Source organism: Nomascus leucogenys, chromosome 5 (genome assembly GCF_006542625.1).
Source record: "Nomascus leucogenys isolate Asia chromosome 5, Asia_NLE_v1, whole genome shotgun sequence".
In the NCBI taxonomy this organism is placed as follows: Eukaryota; Metazoa; Chordata; class Mammalia; order Primates; family Hylobatidae; genus Nomascus; species Nomascus leucogenys.
In genome coordinates this window covers 101,282,080-101,303,274 of record NC_044385.1, presented here as the reverse complement: position 1 = coordinate 101,303,274, position 21,195 = coordinate 101,282,080, and the positions used below count along the sequence as shown (strand labels likewise).

Genomic DNA, 21,195 nt, shown 5'->3' with positions numbered 1-21,195 from the left:
GCTATGATCGTGCCACTGCACTCCAGCCTGGGTGACAAAGTGAGATTCTGTCTCTAAAAAAATAAAATAATAACATAATAAAAACAAAAAATGGCAGTGAGCAATTTTCCTTCGAATGCAGCTGTTTAAAGTAACATATAATTAATTTCAATTATTACAGACTAAGATCGTTAAACAACTGATCCTGAAATGTCAAAACTGTACAGTCTATTTTTATAATAGCAGTACAGAACAAAGATTCATTATGATTTTTACTGTTATTCTAATCCATGGGCCAAATCCAGCCCTCAGTGTATTTTTAATGCCTCCTTTAAGCTAAGACTGGTTTTTATGTTTTTAAAAGACAGTATGTAGCCCACAAAACCTAAAATATTTACTACTTGGTCCTTTACAGAAAAATTTTGCCAAAACAATAAAATGTAAAATTTGCTGTTGTTCCAAACACCACTACCACAAAACTGTCACTTGCCAACAACTTTGGGTGTAATTTCAGTAAATGCATACGCTGCAGAAGAATCCATGAGGCTCAGAGACTGTCACACTTACAGGCCCCTTCTAAAAGAGGCAGGAAAAAGCTGCACCTTGTACATGGGTCATGTAACCTAAAAACCCCAGTCCAAATGGGCTGTGCCACTTCTAGGCTGGACAGGGAAGACAACAGTGGCCTGACTTTTTGGTAGTAACTAACCAATTCATTCAGAACTTGTTTTTTGCATAGTGTGATCACAAGCCCTCAGAGAAAAGTGACAACAGAGTTGTACAAGAGACAAGCGACATGACAAACATCACGAGATGCTTTTTGGTGCAGATAACTGAGTATCAGCTACTGTCAAATACCCAAGAACAGCCAACGACATGAATGATGGAGCTTAAAAAACAGAGACTATACAGAAATAAAAACTGTTTTACTGGTTTTTGTTTTCGTTTTTGTTTTTTTTGAGATGGAGTCTTGCTCTGTCGCCCAGGCTGGAGTACAGTGGCGTGATCTCAGCTCACTGCAAGCTCTGCCTCCCGGGTTCACACCATTCTCCTGCCTCAGCCTCCTGAGTAGCTGGGACTACAGGCACCCACCACCACACCCAGCTAATTTTTTGTATTTTTCGTAGAGACGGGGTTTCACCGTGTTAGCCAGGATGGTCTCGATCTCCTGACCTTGTGATCCACCCACCTCGGCCTCCCAAAGTGCTGGGATTACAGGCGTGAGCCACCACACCCAGCCACAGAAATAAAAACTTCTTTAAAATGTACAGGCTTAAAAAACAGAGACTATACGGAAATTAAAACTTTTAAAAAATGTACAGGCATGCCTGAGAGATATTGTGGGTTAGCGTCCAGAATACCACAATGAAGCAAGTATCACAATAAAATGAGTCACACAAATTTTTTTGTTTCCTAGTGCATATAAAAGTTATGTTTATATTACTCTGTAGTCTATTAGGTATACATTAGCATTATGTCTAAGAAAACAATGTACATACCTTAATTAAAAAACACTTTATTCCTAAAAATGCTAATGATCATCTCAGCCTTCAGCAAGTTGCCATCTTTTTGCTGATTGAGGGGCTTGCTTTGATGTTGATATCTCCTGACTGATCAGGATGGTGGTTGCTGAAGGTTGGGGTGGCTGTGGAAATTTCCTAAAATAAGACAATAATGAAGTTTGCCACATTTGACTCTTTTATGAAAGATTTCTCTGTAGCATGTGATGCTGTTTGACAGCATTTTACCCACAGAACTTCTTCCAAAAATGTTGTCAATCCTCTCAAATTCTGCTGCTGCTTTATCAACTACATTTATGTAATCTTCTAAATCCTTTATGGTTTGTGGTCATTTTAACACTGTTCATGACTTCTTTATTAGGAGTAGATTCCATCTCAAGAAATCAGTTTATTTGCTCATCTATAAGAAGCAACTACTTACTTGTTCAAGTTTTATCATGAGATTGCAGCAGTTCAGTCACATCTTCAGGCTCCCCTTCTAATTCTAGTTTTCTTGCTATTTTCACGATATCTGCAGTTACTTCCTCCAGTGAAGTCTTAAACCCCTCGAAGTCATCCATGAGGATTGGAACCAACTTCTTCCAAACTCCTGTTAATGTTGATATTTTGAGCTCTTCCCATAAATCATGAATGTTCTTAATGGCATCTAGAATGGTGAATCCTTTCCAGGAAGTTTTCAATTTACTATTCTCAGATCCATCAAAGGAATCACTATGGCAGCTATAGTCTTGCAAACTGTATTTCTTAAATAACAAGAAGTGAAAGTCTAAATGATTCCTTGATCCATGGGCTGCAGAATGGATGCTGTGTTAGCAGAAATGAAAATATTAATCTCATTGTAAATATATCTATATCAGACTTCTTGGATTACCAGGTGCATTGTCAATTAGCAGTAATATTTTCAAAGGAATCTTTTTCTGAGCAGTACGTCTCAATAGAGGGCTTAAGATATTCAGTAATCCAGGCTATAAATAGATATACTATCATCCCAGCTCTGTTGTTCCATTTATAGAGCATAGGCCGAGAAGATTTAGCATCATTCTTAAGGACCCTAAAATTTTCTGAATATCAAATGAGCATTGGCTTCAACTGAAAGTCACCATCTGCATTAACAAGACAATCAGCCTGTCCTTTGAAGCTTTGAAAGCAGGCATTGACATCTCCTCTCTAGCTACAGAAGTCCTAGATGGCATCTTCTTCCCAAGAGAAGGCTAGTCATCTACATGGAAAATCTGTTGTTTACATAGCCACCTTCACGAAAGATCTGAGCTTGATCTTCTGGATAACTTGCAGCTTCTCCATCAGCACATGCTGCTTCACCATACACTTTTATGTTATGGAGATGACTTCTTTCCTTAAACCTCATGAACCAACTGCTAGCTTCAGACTTTTCTTCTGTAGCTTCCTCACCTCTCTCAGCCTTAACAGAACTGAAAAGAGGTAGGGCCTTGCTCCGGATTAGGCTTAAGAAAATGTTGTAGCTAGTTTGATCTTCTATCCAGACCACTCAAACTTCCTCCATATCAGCAATAATGCTGTTTTGCTTTCTCGTCATTCATGTGTTCACTGGAGCAGCACTTTTAATTTCCTTCAAGAACTTTTACTTTGCATTCACAACTTGGCTTATTGTTTTGCACAAGAGGTCTAGTTATCAGACTATCCTGGCTTCAACATGCCTTCCTCACAAAGCTTAATCATTTCTAGTTTTTGACTTAAAGTGAGAGATGTGTGACTTGAATGCTTAGAGGCCTTTGTAGGGTTATTATCTGGCCTCATTTCAATATTATTGTGTCTCAGGAAATAGAGAGGTTCAAAGAGAGGAAAAGAGATGGGGAAATGCCTGGTTAATGGAGCAGTCAGAACACATACATGAAATCAATTAAGTTTGCCAGCGTATATGGGTATAGTTTGTGGCATCCCAGAACAATTACGGTAGTAATATCAAAGATCACTGATCACAGATACCATAACAGATATAATAATAAAACGTTTGAAATATTGGGAGAATTACCAAAGTGTGACACAGAAACACAAAGTGAGCACATGCTGTTGGAAAAAATGGTGCCAATAAGCTTGCTCAAAGCAAGATTGCCATAAACCTTCAATTTGTAAAAAATGAAATACATGTAAAGTACAGTCAAATGAGGTATTCCTGTATTATTACTATCCTTAAAATGAGGAAATTCTACATACATAAAAGAAGAACAGAATGCCCTATTTTCAAATGCTATGCAAACTCAGAGAACAGAAGAACTCTTAAAAATTAAAACTATGGCCTGTGTGCAGTGCCTCATGCCTGTAATCCCAGCACTCTGGAATGCTAAAGCAGGACGATCACTTGAGCCCAGGAGTTCAAGACCAGCCTGGGCAACATAGCAAGACCCCAATTTACAAAAAAAGAAAAAATTAGCCAGGCATGGTGGCACAGGCCTATAGTCCCAGCTACTCACGAGGCTGTGGCAAGGGGATTGCTTGAGCCCAGGACATCAAGGCTGCAGTTTGAAGGGGTTCCTTTCAAAGGCCAAGTCTGTAGTAATTTGAGCATAAAAATACATGATATCATGGATTATAATCATTTAAGTAAAGTAGGAATCCATGAGTCCATTCTGATTATAAATGAATAAATGAGAGGAAAAGGAAAGCTTCTAACGTTGGGGGATTTTTTTTTAATTGCCATTTGGCAATAGTCATAATGATAATCCAGTCAAGAATAATCAATGGATGCATAATCTGGAGGATAAAAGCTTGATGAGCAACTGCATGACATACTTCTTAACTTTATTGTGAAGAAACTATCTAAAAGTGACTAAACATCACCAGTAATGGGGCAAATTGACATCATGTGCCTCTTGATATGATGCACTGAGAAGAACGTAGCATTATTTCTGTAGTATTCCTGCCAAAAATGCATAAATCATAAGGATAAATCAGATGGCCTAAATTGGAGGATAATCTCAAAGTAGCTGCCCTATACTCTTAAAATAAATGTTATAGCCATGAAAGACAAGAAAGCATTCTGAGGAACTGTTCCAGATTAAAGGAGACAAAAGAAACACGACACATTCAACACATAATCCTGGATTGGCTCCTGAATAGAGGACATTATTGTGATAATCAGGAAAACTGTAATGGGGTCTGTGGATCAGATAATACTGGATCAATGTTATAATAATTTCCTGATTTTGATATTCATACTATAGTTATGCAGGAGAGTATCCACTTGTTTTGAGAAAATGCACACAGAAGTTTTAAAGATAATGGGGCATCATGTCTTCAACTTATTTTCAAACGGTTCAGAAATATGAATTGAATCTGGGTAATCTGCAGGAGGATGTATGGGAGCTCTGTATACTATTTCTGTAACTTCTATGAACATCTTAAATTATTTCAAAATAAAATTTCTAAAACTGCTTCAAAGTATTCCTGTTACTTCAGGCAGACAACAATTTATTAGTTAATGGTTTTTTAATCTGATTGTTCAATCAGTTCCAAATCCACCTCTAAATCTCAATGCTCTACTCTATATCCACAAGGAGTCGTTTTATCTATTTTAAAATATGTACTTCTTCCCCTTTACATATGCCAGAAACTATATGAGGCCCCAAGGAAAAGGGAGGGGTGATAACAAAAGAGAAATAACTCAGTCCTTTTCATTGGTTAACCTTATAATTTATTAGAGTAGGGAATTAATGCATTAAAGGCTACCACCATTCTCTGTTAAATATAGATATCCTATAGAAATTAACTTGCACAATGTCTACAATCATACAGCCTTATTTTTAAAAAATAAAGTTACAGTCATCTCTCCATATCTGTGGGGGACTGGTTCCAGGACACTGGCCCCATCTCATACCAAAATTTTGAGATGTTCAAGCCCCTAGACATACTCTACCTAAATGGTATAGTATTTGCATATAACCTACACAATTCCAAATACTTTAAATCATCTCTAGATTACTTATCATACGTAATACAATATAAATGCTATGTAAATAGTTATGTTGTTTTCAAAATTTGTCTTTTATTGTTGTATTGGTATTTATTTTCTAATATTTTCAATCCACAGTTGGTTGAATCTACCAATGCAAGAACCCACAGAGAGCCAATTGTACTTTGAAATGACTTCTTTCTTAAAAGTTATATAGTGTCTTCTTTTTTTTTTTTTTTTTTTTTTTAGAGATGAAGTCTTGCCATGTCACCCGGGCAGAAGTGTAGTGGCTGTTCACAGGTGCAGTCATAGCACACTATAGCCTCAAACTCCTGGGCTCAAGCAATCCTGCTTCAGCTTCCCATTACAGAAAGTGGGACTACAGGAACACACCACTGTGCCCAGTGCTAATCTCTGAGTCACTGTTTTCTGCTCACTAACTCAATGCTCTTCTTGCTCAATATTCCTTTTGAATTTATTAGATTTGCATCAGAGTTACTGCCAGTTTCCTTTGCAATGAATCAGCAACTGCCCATCTTTGTACTGTACCTATTATTGCTCTGACATCTCAAAGATTATGGCTATTCTTTACCACTCTGAAATTATTAACTCATTTAAAAAATCTAATTTCCAATAGGCTTCTAATTTTCCATCAGATCATTCTTCTTGATAAAGAATGTCTAAACCAAACAAGACCTCAGTAGTTCTGCCTTTGTTTTATGAAGTTCTTACTTCAAACCAATTTTAAAATCCTTTTGTGTTGATCTTGGCATGCTCCAAAAGAGCATCATTCTTCATATGTAGCTTACCCTTGATATATGTCCTTCCTTCTAACTGCCCTTTTAGCCTCTGAGCCAAGACAGCTATCTAACCAGTAAAACCGAGTTTTATTTAGAACAACTCTTTCCTTCCCATTGAGATCATTAGAGAGGTTTTCTTTTGGTTTAAATATATTTTAGATGTTATTGTTTGCTCTATAAGTCTCTCATTCTGAAAGTCACAATCACATTTATAGTCTCTGGTTATGAATCCTACATATGTTTGCTCTGGCCAAATCTACTTTCTTGAAGTCAACAGAATGTGTCTGTTAAGTCCCAGCACTCTTTCTTTCCTCTTCCACTAGTTATTAATTACTATTCACAATTCAGAGTAGAATATGCTTCCAGCAACCACCCAGACATCTGAAGTCCCCAATCACTGTTATACTTTATCTCTGCAGATTTTATCGACTGAATTAGCAAGGCACATCTTCCAAACTGTCCTAGAGGTCCATTATATACTACCAAAATAATGACTTCATTTAAGTTTTATTACTTCTCAAATCACTCTAGTATTGTAGACAACCCTCAGGGTTGCACATTTTTATAAATACTATGTTCTTTCTTTTCCTTGTCCCCTTTGATAGGGCCATTTCTTTTTAATAAAGCATGCGATCTGTTGCTAATATTCCAAGCACAAAATCCACCTGAATTTTATAGATCACATTTACAGTCACAATCTGTGTTCTTTCAAAAGTCTTCTACCTTTATACAACTTAAAATTAATGTGACAAGGTAATACATAGACAGCAAATGAGAGGTAATAGAACCAAAACTCACGGTATCTAGAATTACTGAAAAGAACTTCTCTTTTTTGTTGTTTATTTGGCTTTTTTAAAACTCGAGAAGGTCTTATGGAAAAGAATAAGAAGAAGTCATAATAAGTATTGTATACCAATTATGAAAAAATTACAAGAAGTTTATTCTGTCTGAGTAAATTATCTAAAATTATGTGATCTCTCCTCCAACATGTCATGAAATAGTCCACTGAAAGGTAAACTTAAAAAAAAAAAAAAGTACAGGTATATGTCAAAATACCAAGTAACTAATCATGTGTACTCTGACATATGCCTGAAGAAAACAAAGGCTCCTGTAAAGTCTTTAAAAAATCACAGGAACACTACAAAACCCTGAAAACTAGTGACACTCAGCCCAATCATTACGACTATTATGCTATCTTTTTTTTTTTTTTTTTTTTTTTTTTTGAGATGGAGTTTCACTCTTGTTGCCCAGGCTGGAGTACAATGGCGCGATCTCGGCTCACTGAAACCTCCACCTCCTGTGTTCAAGTGATTCTCTTGCCTCAGCCTCCCAAGTAGCTGGGGTTACAGGCATGTGCCACCACACCTGGCTAATTTTGCATTTTTAGTAGAGATGGGGTTTCTCCATGTTGGTATGGCTGCTCTCGAACTCCTGATCTCAGGTGATCCGCCTGCCTCAGCCTCCCAAATATTACACTATCTTTTAAAACTAAAGGTTGTTCAGTCAGATATTGATGATAACCCACTCAATAATTTTGTAATGATTGCCAGAGTGATTTGCAGCAGTTCCCTGTAATGGTTTTTACTTTCTTGCTTTGCTAAAATGCAAAGATGGTATGCAAACATTTTTGAATTATAAGTTGCTTAAACATAAAATAACATTTTTCTAGTAAACTGTCTTAAAAGGAAAACTGTCATTATGTCAAATCAATTTTATAGGCAATCAGTTAATTTAAGTAAACACAATAAATATCAATAGTCCTATTTATCATAAGTAGAGACTTTCCCATTTACCATTTCTCTCCCCAGGACAAATTAAAATAGTTCTTACCTAATTCATAGAGATGCCCATCTACATGAACTAATGCAATAAAATGAAGATCTACTTTTTCATCTATACTTGGTGCCTGGAATAGGAGGGAAAAATAGGTATTATATACATTAGTAGTCAAACAAATCAGTCATGTATATATAAACACATACAAATAACATCAAATTATATAAGAGAACATTTATCCAATATAATTCAAGGCTTAATGTTTGGTATAATGGACAAAGAGTGACCATGCCTGTGTTTGTGACAATGTGCTCATTTATTGGCAAAGAAAACAGTGACTAAAAGCACGACTTTCTTAATCTCAACTATCTAAAGACCAAAAATTGTGTTCACCTTAGAAGCCTCAGCACTTAGCACAATGCCTGGTATACAGTATATGCACAATGCATACTTACTGAACGAAATGAATACATGAACTGATATGTATGAGTTTTTAAAATTTGAAATAAGAAAGTTAAAATATTTTTACACCTAACAGCTTAAAAAAACTCTTTTCAAGTTAAATTTTAAGATGTCAACAGAGATGTTCCCTTAAAGACTTGAACTTAATAATCTGATGTTTTAACAGTGCAGTGTAAACAGTCTTTGAGTAAAATAAGCATTTTAACTCACTGTGGATTTTAAAAGTTTAAAAATGAATACATGCAGGAAAGTAGCCCAGGCGATTGAAAGGAAGGGAAAAAAGATAAGAACAAATTAAAGTACAATTCACGGTAGCCTATGATTTTTCTCTTGCTTTGATGCTTAATAAACAATTTGAAATTAAGACTAGATCTACGTTTCTTTAGCTTACCAATCAATTTGCATGAGTAATATCTACATTTCTAAGGCATTCAAATAACATACGCAAAGTCGATATATTGATTAACTGGCACTTTCTATGATATGCAGTAACTATACAGCTAATATTAATATGAGTTAGCTATACATCAAATCTAAATGGTTTGAAATGAAATACAATCACTGTTAAAATGCAAATAGAGCACAAATTTTAAAGGAAAAGTTTTCAAATGGCATAAATCAAATTATATCTCAGATTCTTTAATATCCTTTCAGTAACAGATAGTATCTTAAATAAAAAATTATATTCTTTTCATCCTCAAGTAACTATGTATTTTCCAGTAGTTGTAATATGAAGTTTTCTGACACAGATATTGAACGGTACAGAATAAACATTACTATCTTGGATTTACAGAATGTTTCTAAAACATTTATATATCGTGTCTCACCTAATCTCACATTATTCTTCAGAGGTTATTTCCCTCAAATTATGAATGGAAGAAATTCAATACAAACTGATGTGGCAAGTCAGCTCTTCTAGCTTCACTCTAGAACTGCAGAATTCCACAGGTGTTAGCAATCAGGGTTATCTAGTTTTATTGTTGCTCCAATACTGCACTTCTCCATCTTGTGGTAGCCCCTCTAATGCCAGAGGCTCCTCCGCTAGGTTTTGAGGCAGTCCATTCCATTGTTAGACAGTTTTGTTAGAATTTTCCCTCATCCTGAGGCTAAATATGTCTCCTTGTATTTTCCATCATCTTAGATAAAAGTCTAATCCCTCCTGAACATATTTCTTCAAATATGTGAAGACAGTGATAATAAGTTACCTTACTTTCTTGGTCAGAGAATCAAAAAATATTAGTGGCCACTCAGTCTAATATCTCCATTTATCAATAATCAGAAGAGAATCCAATTTTTTAAGGCTAAACCTAGGCAATTATATAAATGGTAACTTTAATTCTATAATAAAAAAGGCTATAATGAATTATTCATTCACCTAGGAAAGAGTCTTGTTTTTACTCATTTTAAGACAATTTTCCAACAGGATATGAAATACTCTAAATCTTTTAAAATTTATGCTTTCATAAATTATTAGTTACCTTAACACCATCTCTTCTTAAGAATTACACATCTTATAGCTTCTATTTTTCATATTGTGCCAGTAAATACAACCATGCTAGAGGTAAAAGTAGTACAACTGGAGTCAGAGAACTGAATATGGACCCAATCCCTGTAAGCCTCGGGTTTCTTATCCACCTCGAGGTTTAAATGAGCTGCATGAAAGTACTTTGTAAACTGTTAAGTGTTATATAAACCTTATGTATTACTCTAATAATAATACTACATTATTGCAAATGTAAGCAATTACCAAATGTAGTGACTCAAAATTGTGCATCATTGCACCTTTAATCTAAAAGTGCATACTAAAAATACAAAATTCTAAAAAGGGTATGAAAAACCTTCAAACTATTATAAAAGATAAGCAAAGCTCAAAACTTCTAAGCCTTCCACAAAACCTCAGAACCTGTGATAAGCCTTTTCCTTCGGTCAGCTTCAATTAGTCTCAGAGTCTAAAAATCTGTAATTATTTAATTGCTTAAAAATTATTCCACTAAAAACAAGAAAAATAAGTAAAAAGCAAATTTCAGCAAGTCTTATTTCAAAAAATGACCAAGAAATAACTACGCAAAGGGCAAAAAAAAAAAAAAAAAAAAAAAAAAAAAGCTACAGATTGGATCTTTTTTCCTTCATATATATGTATGTATGTTTCCTTTTTTCCTTCATATATATGTATGTATGTATGTATGTATGTTTATATTGAATTTCTTCCATTCATAATTTGAGGGAAATAACCTCTGAAGAATAATGTGAGATTAGGTGAGACACTATATATAAATGTTTTAGAAACATTCTGTAAATCCAAGATAGTAATGTTTATTCTGTACCTTTCAATATCTGCGTCAGAAAACTTCATATTACAACTACTGGAAAATATACAATTACTTGAGGATGAAAAGAATACAATTTTTTATTTAAGATACTATATATGTGTATATATATATATATATATATACGAAGGAAAAATTAAAATTCCACTTTACATCCAACCACCACTTTGGCTTTGAAGCTGCCGCCTGATATTGACACTTCATAGATGTAGTATGACTATTCTTGTATGTCTCTACTGATGAGGATCCTGCTCTTTTAGTATAAATAGTACCATTGACTTCCAATCAATTAGTTTTGATATATATATCCCTAATTTAGAATGCAACACTTCTTAGTTAACTCAAAGAATTAAAAAGTGATAATAAATCAATTAGATATAAATTAAATGCTAAATATAAATGTCACATTAAAATATACACTAAATTTAATGTATAATTGTATAGCACTTAATATATACCACCAGGCACTGTTCTAAATATTTTATATGTATCAAATAATTAATCATCATACTAGTTGAGCATCCCAAACCCAAAAATCTGAAATCTGAAATGCTCCAAAACCTCAAACTTTTTGAGCACCAACAGGATGTTCAAAGGAAATGCTAATTGCAGCATTGTGGATTTTAAATTTTCTGGCTTGAGATACTCAACCAGGTAAGTCTAATATAAATAATCCAACCAAAATCCAAAACACTTCTCATCCCAAGCATTTTGGATAAGAGATACTCAACCTAAACCCAATAAGGTACGTAATATGATTATACCCATCTTACTCTTGAGAAAACTGAGGCACAGAAGCATTAAGTAACATGCTCTAGGTCATATAGCTAGTAAGTGGTAGAATCTGGATTCAAACCCAGGCAGTGTGCTTCTAGAATCCATGTTCTTTACTACTATGCTACAAAAATATTTAAAGCTATAAGGCAATGGAACTAATATGGAGCCAAGATCAACATTATATAAAAGCATATAAAACAGGAAATGCCAAATTTTATATGTTCATTTATATTTGGAACATTTTTAAGTAGAAAAGAAATAATTCACATTAGAATTGGATCAATTGTGCTCATGTCAGAATTTACACCTTTAGGATTCTACCCTGGTCATTTAATTCACCTTGTATCTCTCACTGTGCCAAATGGTATATGGCATAGTAGAGAAGCAACAAATATCAAATGGATGAATGAATAAAAATGAAGAATGTCGTGACCCAATGAGGATAATGAAATAGAAAGAGATGTGAGTTTGTTGATACTCAGCACAAATGGAAAAGTATTTGATAACCATACTGATATTTGGTGGAAGCAAATATTTAAGGAAAGATACCACTTCAAAGTTTGAGATAACACTAGAAGGGTAAATAAGGGGAAGGAAAGAATGCTTGCCATTGACTTTTAATTGTTCTTAAGCATTAAATGTACATGTAATCAGACTTCCTCCTCTGGTTTCAAAAGCCATCATGATTTATAGAAATGTCAAATTTCTTATAAATGTATGGCACACACCAAAGCTTTAAGATACTCCATTTCTAGGGAGGCTCTGCCAAACCACAGTCATTGCCTTTAATAGTCCAAAACATCAGAAAGACAAGAGCTGTAGTTGCTTAATTCTGTAGTGTATCTCAATTATGGTAATTACTAGAATTTCATCATCAGTCTCAACATTTAAGATAATTAGCAAGATTATAAGAAAAATGTATTTTTAATAGTTTGCAGATATCATTAGCCTATAAAAGAGAAATCATAAATTTGTGGGAATCCTACACCAATACACAAGGAGAAAATCTTCATTTCCTACTTGGAAAAGATCTTTAGAAACTGAATAGGCAGGAAAGATCAGATCAAGATTAAACCAAGTACCTGAGCCACCTCAGAGAATAAAATAATAGCTTAGATGAAACACCCTACACCACGAAGGATTTAGATTGAGAATAGAGTAAGTAAAGTAACCCCAGAGCATGGCAAGAGACTAAAGTCATGCTCAGAAACACAAAAATAATAATAATGATAATAAAGTAATAGATGGCAAAGAACTCAGAAGGTACACAGCATTTGTTGACCTGAGTCAACCAAATGAATTCAGAAAGCTGAAGGGTAAGAGAACACATATTCACTTCAACAATTAACCAGACTTAAACATTATCACGAATGTGGATCAGTACTCATCAAAAGGCAGGTGCCCTTATGTTGGCAGGATATGGAGTGGAAAGATGGATGTTCTGAGGCACTGGCAAAAGTCAAGCTAGAATGCAAAGCATAGAGATATGCTTGCAATCTTATTGGGGGAGAAAAAGTTAATGGTTGAGTGAACCAAGAGAAAAGCACTCTGAAGACTGAAGTTGTTTAAGAAAAAAAAAAAAAAGGACAGCCCTTGTCACTGGAAGAAGAGATGGAAGATTGACTAAACTTACAACAGAATGGAGACCCAAAGATGGTAGGCGTAAGAAGGGTCGCCAGCGACGAAGACGGAGAGATGGACTGGTAGCCTTTGCAGGGCCTACATGGTTACGTTTGACCCAGGGCAGGGATGCATGGTGACACAATGATGAGGCCTTCGTTCTGCAGTGGCTAGAATGAGGCTGTGATGAGGATGGCGAGGAGGACTACATAATTAAAAAAGAGAATATTTTACTTAGCCCACGTTACTGGGTGATCATTTATTCTTAAAAGCAACGTATGGTCATGCTTGTAATTCATATGGTCTACTATTTTTAATAACCATAATCTATCTAGCAAAGGATCATGTATGAATATTGGTTAAAAGCAGGTAAAGTGGAAATATATAACCAAGTATCAGGTTATATGCCACAGTTCTATTAAGTGTATATTGGAAATATTCACATATCCTCATTTGCATAGCACAGACTCATGGAAATTAATAGGTAAAAGCCACTAAAATTATTACATCAAATTGTTTTTAAAAAGTAACACACGCACAAAAACCATGTAACGCATATAAAATGCACAAAGAATAACGGGTAGAAGAAAACTGTATGGTGATAGGCGTTGGTAAAAAAGAATTCCTTGAAAGGAATAAGCTCCAAGAAGAAAAAAAAAGCCAACTTTAAAATATAAACGAGAGTGAAATTAATCCCTCCAAAGCTGACGATCTGAATAAACTATCCTCCTACTTAGGCTGATACGTTACATGGAAAATATCATGGCCTCTTAGCTATCTTTTAGGAAACAATATCATTAAATAAAATACGCATCTTTTTTTATGCCAGGTGCTTTTTAAGGACTTGACATATATGGGTTCATTTAACCTTCCAGTAACCCACAGGCACAACTATTCCTGTTATACAAATGAGGAATCAGAGCACAAATGGGTTAAGTAACATAACCAAGGTCACACTCCCAGCAGGTAACAGAACTGGGATTCAGACCCAGGAAATCAGGTTCTAGAGTCCAATGATCTTAATCACTGTGGTGTATAGCGAAAGTGATCAAGAAAAATATGTTAATGCTAACATGGGACACATACTGTTAAGGACAGAAATAATTCTGATAAGGTTAGGTATTTTGGGAACACCTTTTCAAACACTATTGTACCACGAAAGGCAAATCTAGACAAGAGTTTTCTACAAAGTATACAAGGGTATGATAACTTAATAGTAGTAATCCAAATGACTTCATAATTGTCACATTGGATTAATAACACTAGTATATAAAATAAAAAATTTGAGGGAGTATGACAAAATTACAATCACTATAATCATAGTGAGAAGAAATAAAAAGAATAGTAATATAAATCCTTGCTTGGTGATAATAGATTTTGCTAACCGTAACAACCATAATAGATTTCTCTTAAGGAAAATGAGTTTTACTTTCCGAATGATTTTTAAAACTCTTGTCAACTGTGAAAATTCTCTAATCCTACTTAGTACCTTCAATCTAAATAAACAATATACTAACCTTAAAAAAAAAGCTATCATTTTGATGCGGGGTTAAAAAATATGTTTGAACATTTTAGCTGCTCATAATAAGAATCAGTCAATCAAAAATACATAAATGAATCCTATACTTGATTCTATATGGGAACAAAAGTGTATATGCTAATGTCTTCTCTCACAGACATAGTTTAATAAGAAATTTGTCACATTCAATCTGATTATGGTCAAATAACAGGAAAGAGAAAAGGAAAGAATAGAGGAAGAAGAAAGAAGCAATGAATGAAAGGGGGAAAGAAATGATGTAAAGGAAGAGATAGAAGGAGAGGTGACTAATAAATAGTGGAGAAAAACATTTCTAAGAATCTAGAGAGGGAAATATTACTAAACTAGCGTTGTACACTGAAAGAATATATAAAGTTGGGATGGGTGAAATGGGAAAATATTCTTGGCAAAGAATTCAGTGTGAGAAAAGAACAGAAATAGAAATAAGGAAGACATGTTTAGAAGAGTAATTTGTCAGATCTGAAATTTGAGTTTATTCTTTCAATTTAATAAGTTAGCTTCTTACTTTTTCATGGGTATTGGCAAAAGGCATGAGACGCCTGGGCCAGAGAAAAAAAAAATTACTTATAGCACAGCAAGGAGCATGATCATCAATACGTTTGTGCCAATTCACATGAGAGCAACAGACAGAGCTAGGATGGATGGCTGCAAAAGAATAGGCTGCGTTACAGGAGAGGAACACTGAGCTGGGGGAAACCACTGGTTTACAGCAAGCAGTAAGCAAACAGGCTCTTTGTTCCAGAGGCAAAGACATTACCTCATCCCTTAAGGTTGCTTACTCCAAACACACCTGTGAGAAATGTGATTTCCAACTTCAAGTATGATGGCCCTCTTCTTTTGTCATTTTTGAAGAACCTTTTTGAAAACTTTTTTTAAAAAAATAATTTCAAATTTACAGAGTTACAAAAACAAGCATAATACAGGAAACACCCAGATTTGACTATGACATTTTACCTCCATTTGCTTTATCATCTGCACTTACACTCTTTTCCTTTTTCTACATAACTTTTTTTCCTGAATCATTTGAAGATAAGTTACATACATCATGGCCCTTTAATCCTAAATTCTTCAGTATTTCCTAGGACTAAGGGAATTATCTTACATTAATATCAGTGCAGTTATCACCCTCAAAATTTTATACTGATATAATACTTTCTCCTAATCTCCCATATTTTAATTTTGCCAGTTATCTAGTTGTGTAATTTATAGCATTTCCCCCAGGATCTAATCTAAGCACAGATATTAAATTTATTCATCATGTCTCCTTAGTATCTTTTAACCTGAAACATTTCTAACAGTCTTTATCTTTTATATTTTAAACATCAAGCCCTTCTCCATTTTTTAATAAATCATTTTCTATTTAAAAAGTCATGCTCTCTGTGATTAGAGACTGCTTTACTTCTTCCTTTTTAAACAATATTCCCTTTATTTCCTTTACTTGCCCTACTATATTGGCTAGGACCTCTACTACAGTAATGAATTTCATTGACTTCTGCTTTTATCTTTGTTATTTCTACCTTTTACGCACTTTGGATTTAATTTGCTCTTTTTTTTTTTTTTTGCTACCTTAAGGTAAAAACTTAGATATCTGACTTGAAGCCATTTCCCTTTTCTACTATAAGCATGTAATACTATAGTTTCCCTCTAACCTCTGTTTGTTTTTTTCTACTATAAGCATTTAATGCTATAGATTTCTCTCCAACCCCTGCATTAGCTGTATCCTGTCGATTTTGGTATATTTCTTTTCAATCAATTCAAAATGTTTTCTAATTTCTCTTGTGAATTCCTCTTTGATCCATGAGTTATTTAGAAGTGTACTATTTAATATCTAAATATTTGGGGGATTTTCCAGATATTTTTCTGTTGATTTGTAGTTTACCTCCACTATGAATAGAAAACATTCTTTGTATAATTTAAATTTTTAAAAAAAATTTAAGGTTGATTTTTTAATCCAGAATATGGTCTATCCTGGTAACTATCCCATGTGCACTTGAGAAGACTGTATATTCAACTGTTGTATTCCAAATTTCTGAAGTGTTCCACAAATATCAAAAGGGTCAAGTTGTTTGACAATGTTGTTCAAATCTTCAATTTTTTACTAATGTTCTGTGTCTATTTGTTTTATTGATTCTGAGTGTCGACATCTCCAACTATAATTGTGGATTTGTCTATTTCTCTTTTCAGTTCTAACAGTGTTTGCCTCATACATTTAGAGGCTGTAATTGTTAGCTGCATACACATACTTTCTGTTACATGTATGCTATGCCTTCTTGGTGAGATAGCCTCTTTATCCCTATGTAATGTCCTTCTTCACCACTGGGAATATTCCTTGTTCTGAAGTCTATTTAACTTCATGTCAATATAACTACTCCAGCTTTCTTTTGATTAGTGTTTGTATAGTTCATCTTTTCCCATCCTTTTGATTGTTGTCTTCTAGAGTTTTTTAAAATGACTTTCTTGTAAACAGCATATAATTGTGTCTTGCTTTTTTACCAAACTGATCTTTCTTTCAATTTGAGGGTTTATAGACATTTGAGTCTTTATACTGACATTTCATTAACTTCATGTGATGTTTTATATGGCTGGATTTAAATCTACATTGTCAGTTCTTTATTTTTTCCATCTGCTCTGTTACTTTTCTGCTTTTTGCATTATTTTTATTATTCTATTTTATCTGTACTGTGGGCTTCTTGTTTATACTTTTCAAGCTTTTCAGTAATTGCCCTAAGATTTACAAGATATATCTTTAGTTATGGAGTACCTTCAAATAGTATTACACCACTACATATGTAGTGTAAGAACCTCACAACAGTATTATCCCAATTTCTCCCTCCCTTCCTTTGTGCTATTGTCTTATTTTATTTTTATATGTGCTATAAATTTATAGTACATAGTTGCTTTCTTTGATTTAGTAATCCTAATCATCTTTTAGAGAAATGTAAAACAAGAATAAAATTTATTTTATATTTACCTTCATTTGTTCCATTTTCAATGCTTCCTAAATCTTTGTATAGCTCCAAGTTTCTGTCTGGCATTGTACTGTTTCAGCATAATGAAATTCCTTTACATTTCTTGTAGTGTAAGTAAGCTGGTATGAGCTCTCTCTGTTTTTGTCTGTCTCAAAGTTTTTATTTTTAAAAAATATTTTTGTTCCACTGAACTCTTAGCTTTCTAAAAATATCGTTCTATGTGTTCTGGCTTGCATAACTTCTAGTAAGGAGTCTGCTGTAATTCTTATGAATTCTTAGTATCTACTCTGTCTTTTTCATGTGGCTGCCTTGAACATTTTCCATTTATCTTTGTTCTTCAGCAATATTTTCCATTTATCTTTGAATTTTAATGTGTCTCAGTAGGTATATATGTGTGTTTGTTTTTTTGGAGGATAAGGTTATTCATCCTACCTAGTGTCTCTGAGATTCCTGAAGCTGTGGTTTGATGTCTTTAATTATTTTTGGAAAATAGTTGGCCATTACCCTTCAAATACTTTTTGTCTCAAGGCCCCACCCCTCACCCACTCCCACCCCTCACCCACTCCCACCCCCATCATATCTTTCCATCTCTCTTCTCCTTCTGGGATTCCATTTTCACATATTACATCACTTGAAATTGTCCCACAGCTGTTGGATGCACTGTTTGTTTTGTGTGGTTTTTCCCCCTCTTTTCCACTATTTTTTTCCCCTTTGTGGGTAAGTTTAGGTAATTTTCAGTGATTTATCTTCACATTCACTGATTCTTTTCTCAACTTTGTTGAGTCTACTGGTGAATCTGTTAATGGCATTCTTCATCTCCAGTACTGTATTTTTCATTACTGGCATTTCCATTTGATTCTTTCTTATGTTACTAGTTTCCAATTCTGCTGGTATTACCCATGTCATGGAATATGTTTTCCATCTTTTCCACTTGAGACTTTATTTTAAATTCCCTGTCTGATAGTTTGACATCTAGATCATATCTGAGTCTAGCTCTGCTGAATGCTTTTTCTCATGACTTTTGGTTAAAAGCCAGACACCTTCTCTAGGAGTATAGAGACTGTGACAGATAATATGTATGCCTAAAAATGGGCGTGTCTCATCTTCTGCTACGACTTAGTGTATGGGGATAAGCCAACCTAGTCAAGAGTTTAACTGTTTGGGTTTTACTGTTGCTATGATTACCTTGAGAATACCACTGGTTTAAAATTTATCTGGCATAACCTCGTGCTTAGAGTGGATGTTGGGTTGTAGGATGTTTTCTTTTTCAATGCTCTTGTTCCACCCTCAGCTTTAGGCTTTTGCTCAGAGGCTATGCCTCAGAGAAAGTCTCTCTCCATATTATTGACCCATCCCCACACATTTGAGACCTGTTTCTTGGTGCTTGCTAGTCTAATGGTGGGCTTGTGGAGGCATTCTTTATTGTTCTAGATCAGCCTCTGTCCCTGGATATCAAGGACAAGACTTTCTCAGGGGTCCTTTCCTCCAGTGGTAGAAGAACCTGCCCCTCCCGCAAAAGGGGTGGTTTTATCTCTTCCCTTCCCCAGGAAAGGTTTTCTGTCTCAAGGTCTTTAGGCTTTGTTCTACAGGAAAGAAGAATCCAGGCTTCATGCCTTTCCCAGAGCAGCAGCTGCTCTCCTCCCCTAAGCCTGCACTTAAAGATTCTCTCCCATCTTGTCCCCACTTAATCTCATGAGCACCCATTGAGGTCTGCAGAGAGTGGATATGAGCTCTCCCTTCAGGGCTGTTTACAGGGATTTTACAGTCTTATGGTAGCCTACTTGTGACCTTAAGCAATTTGTTAAAATTTTTAGCTATTTTGTTTCATTACCCATAAATTTTGGGCTTCTATTCATCTCAGTAAGTATATCTCTACATCATTTTTCATGGCAACATATTTTCCTTAAATAGACGTACCATAAATGTAATACTGCACCTTTAGTTTGTTTCTGGTTTTCTACAATTACGCTTTAGTGAAAATGTGCACACAAGTATCTATATATGCATCAGTCAACAGTAATAATATTGGTATACAAAATGATGTTATAAAACAACCATAATAGCTAATATCAAGGGCTTACTATCTTTTACCAGATGTTCTAAACTATAGATGCTACAGATCTTCACAATAATCCTATAAGGTACATATTATGATTATTTCTATTTTAAAGGTAAAGAATAATTTTCCCCAAATGTTATCACACTAGTAATTTTAGCCTTCTTTTTGAGCATCATGTTTTCTAATAAAAACTTACATAACAGAGGAAGGAATAAGAAAAGGATAATGAGTCTAAAAGTACACTCTGTTAAATGAGTCCCATACGTCAAAGCTTGTGTGTGTGTGTGTTTGTATGTGACTAATGTTTTACAACATTCAAAATAGGATAGCATATCGATATATTGTAATTGTTTATTTAACTACTTTGTAAGGCTTGGGGGCAGGCGAAGCTTTTGTCTACTACCTTACTGCTCCTGTGATAGCATACTAAAGATTGTTTCTAACAAGTATGTCAAAATGTTAAACATTAGAATCAATAATTCTAAATTTTTACTCTAGTCATACTTATTTTTACCTCCTCATGCTAAATGAACACACTCTACAAATATCTCCAACTGTATAATTTCCAGAGATAATTCATAATATAGACATAACAGTGTACATCATATATATTTTCAATTTCAAAGAGTTGATCTAATTCAGAAAAAGACTTTCAAGCAATAACATTTCAAGAGATGGAAGGACTTTGAAATAAAGTGTGCTATTATGGAAACGTAAAATTCATAGGCTTTCCTCTTAGAATTACAAAGATTAAAGACACATACACCAACTTTTAAATCTTTAGAATATTAACTGTTAATGCAATTGTTAAATCAACCTAATTTTTAGCTCTGCTTTCAAATATGAAAATTTAAACTGTGAGCTGAATCTTGAGCTAGATGGCTAATTTTTCACATTGTCTTCCATACTAATTGGAAAAGATTAAATGTCTACAGTTTATTTTTGAATCTTTCATAAGAGTCTTAAAGAGAGTTCACTTTTTAGAGAGTCCGAATAAAGAACTCACTTCCTCAGTTTTTTCATTCTGGTGAAGAGTCCAAAATCACTAACAATTATTTATTTCATTAAAACTATTAACGACACCAATGTTTGCCAGGACATTAACAGTGAACCTGTGCCCTCACTGCTGACTGTGTGGGCACTGCAACAGTATAATGTGACTGTAGATACACCACTTTACATGAAATATAAACTCATCTCTTCATTATAGTTCAAAAAAACCTGACTAGGCTTTTCAGAAACCTGAGGAATTTTAAAATGCAGATTAAATGTTTTACTCTTCAGGAAGAATGCTAAGATACTTAATAAGTAATTGTTGCATGAGATTTTTAAACATTAATTCTGATTGAAACCCTCTGAGTTTAAACATGCACACATACACACACACACACACACACACATTCACTTACACACACAGAGA

The 21,195-nt window shown here is 34.4% G+C and overlaps 1 protein-coding gene across 4 annotated transcripts in view; it reads right to left on the bottom strand.

Moving 5' to 3' along the window:
• The window catches only part of UCHL3 (ubiquitin C-terminal hydrolase L3), a 56,614-nt gene that overhangs the window by 2,878 nt on the left and 32,541 nt on the right, over window positions 1-21,195 (bottom strand). For 2 of the 4 annotated variants that reach the window (XM_030813503.1, XM_030813504.1), the window contains one exon: window positions 12,986-13,394. In XM_030813503.1, the coding sequence (XP_030669363.1) occupies window positions 13,086-13,394 (309 nt within the window). In that variant the 3' untranslated portion in view covers window positions 12,986-13,085. Of the gene's footprint in view, window positions 1-1,439; window positions 1,638-8,057; window positions 8,134-12,985; window positions 13,395-21,195 lie in introns of those variants that run through there. The other 2 variants (XM_030813505.1, XM_003257344.4) reach the window with 2 other exon arrangements.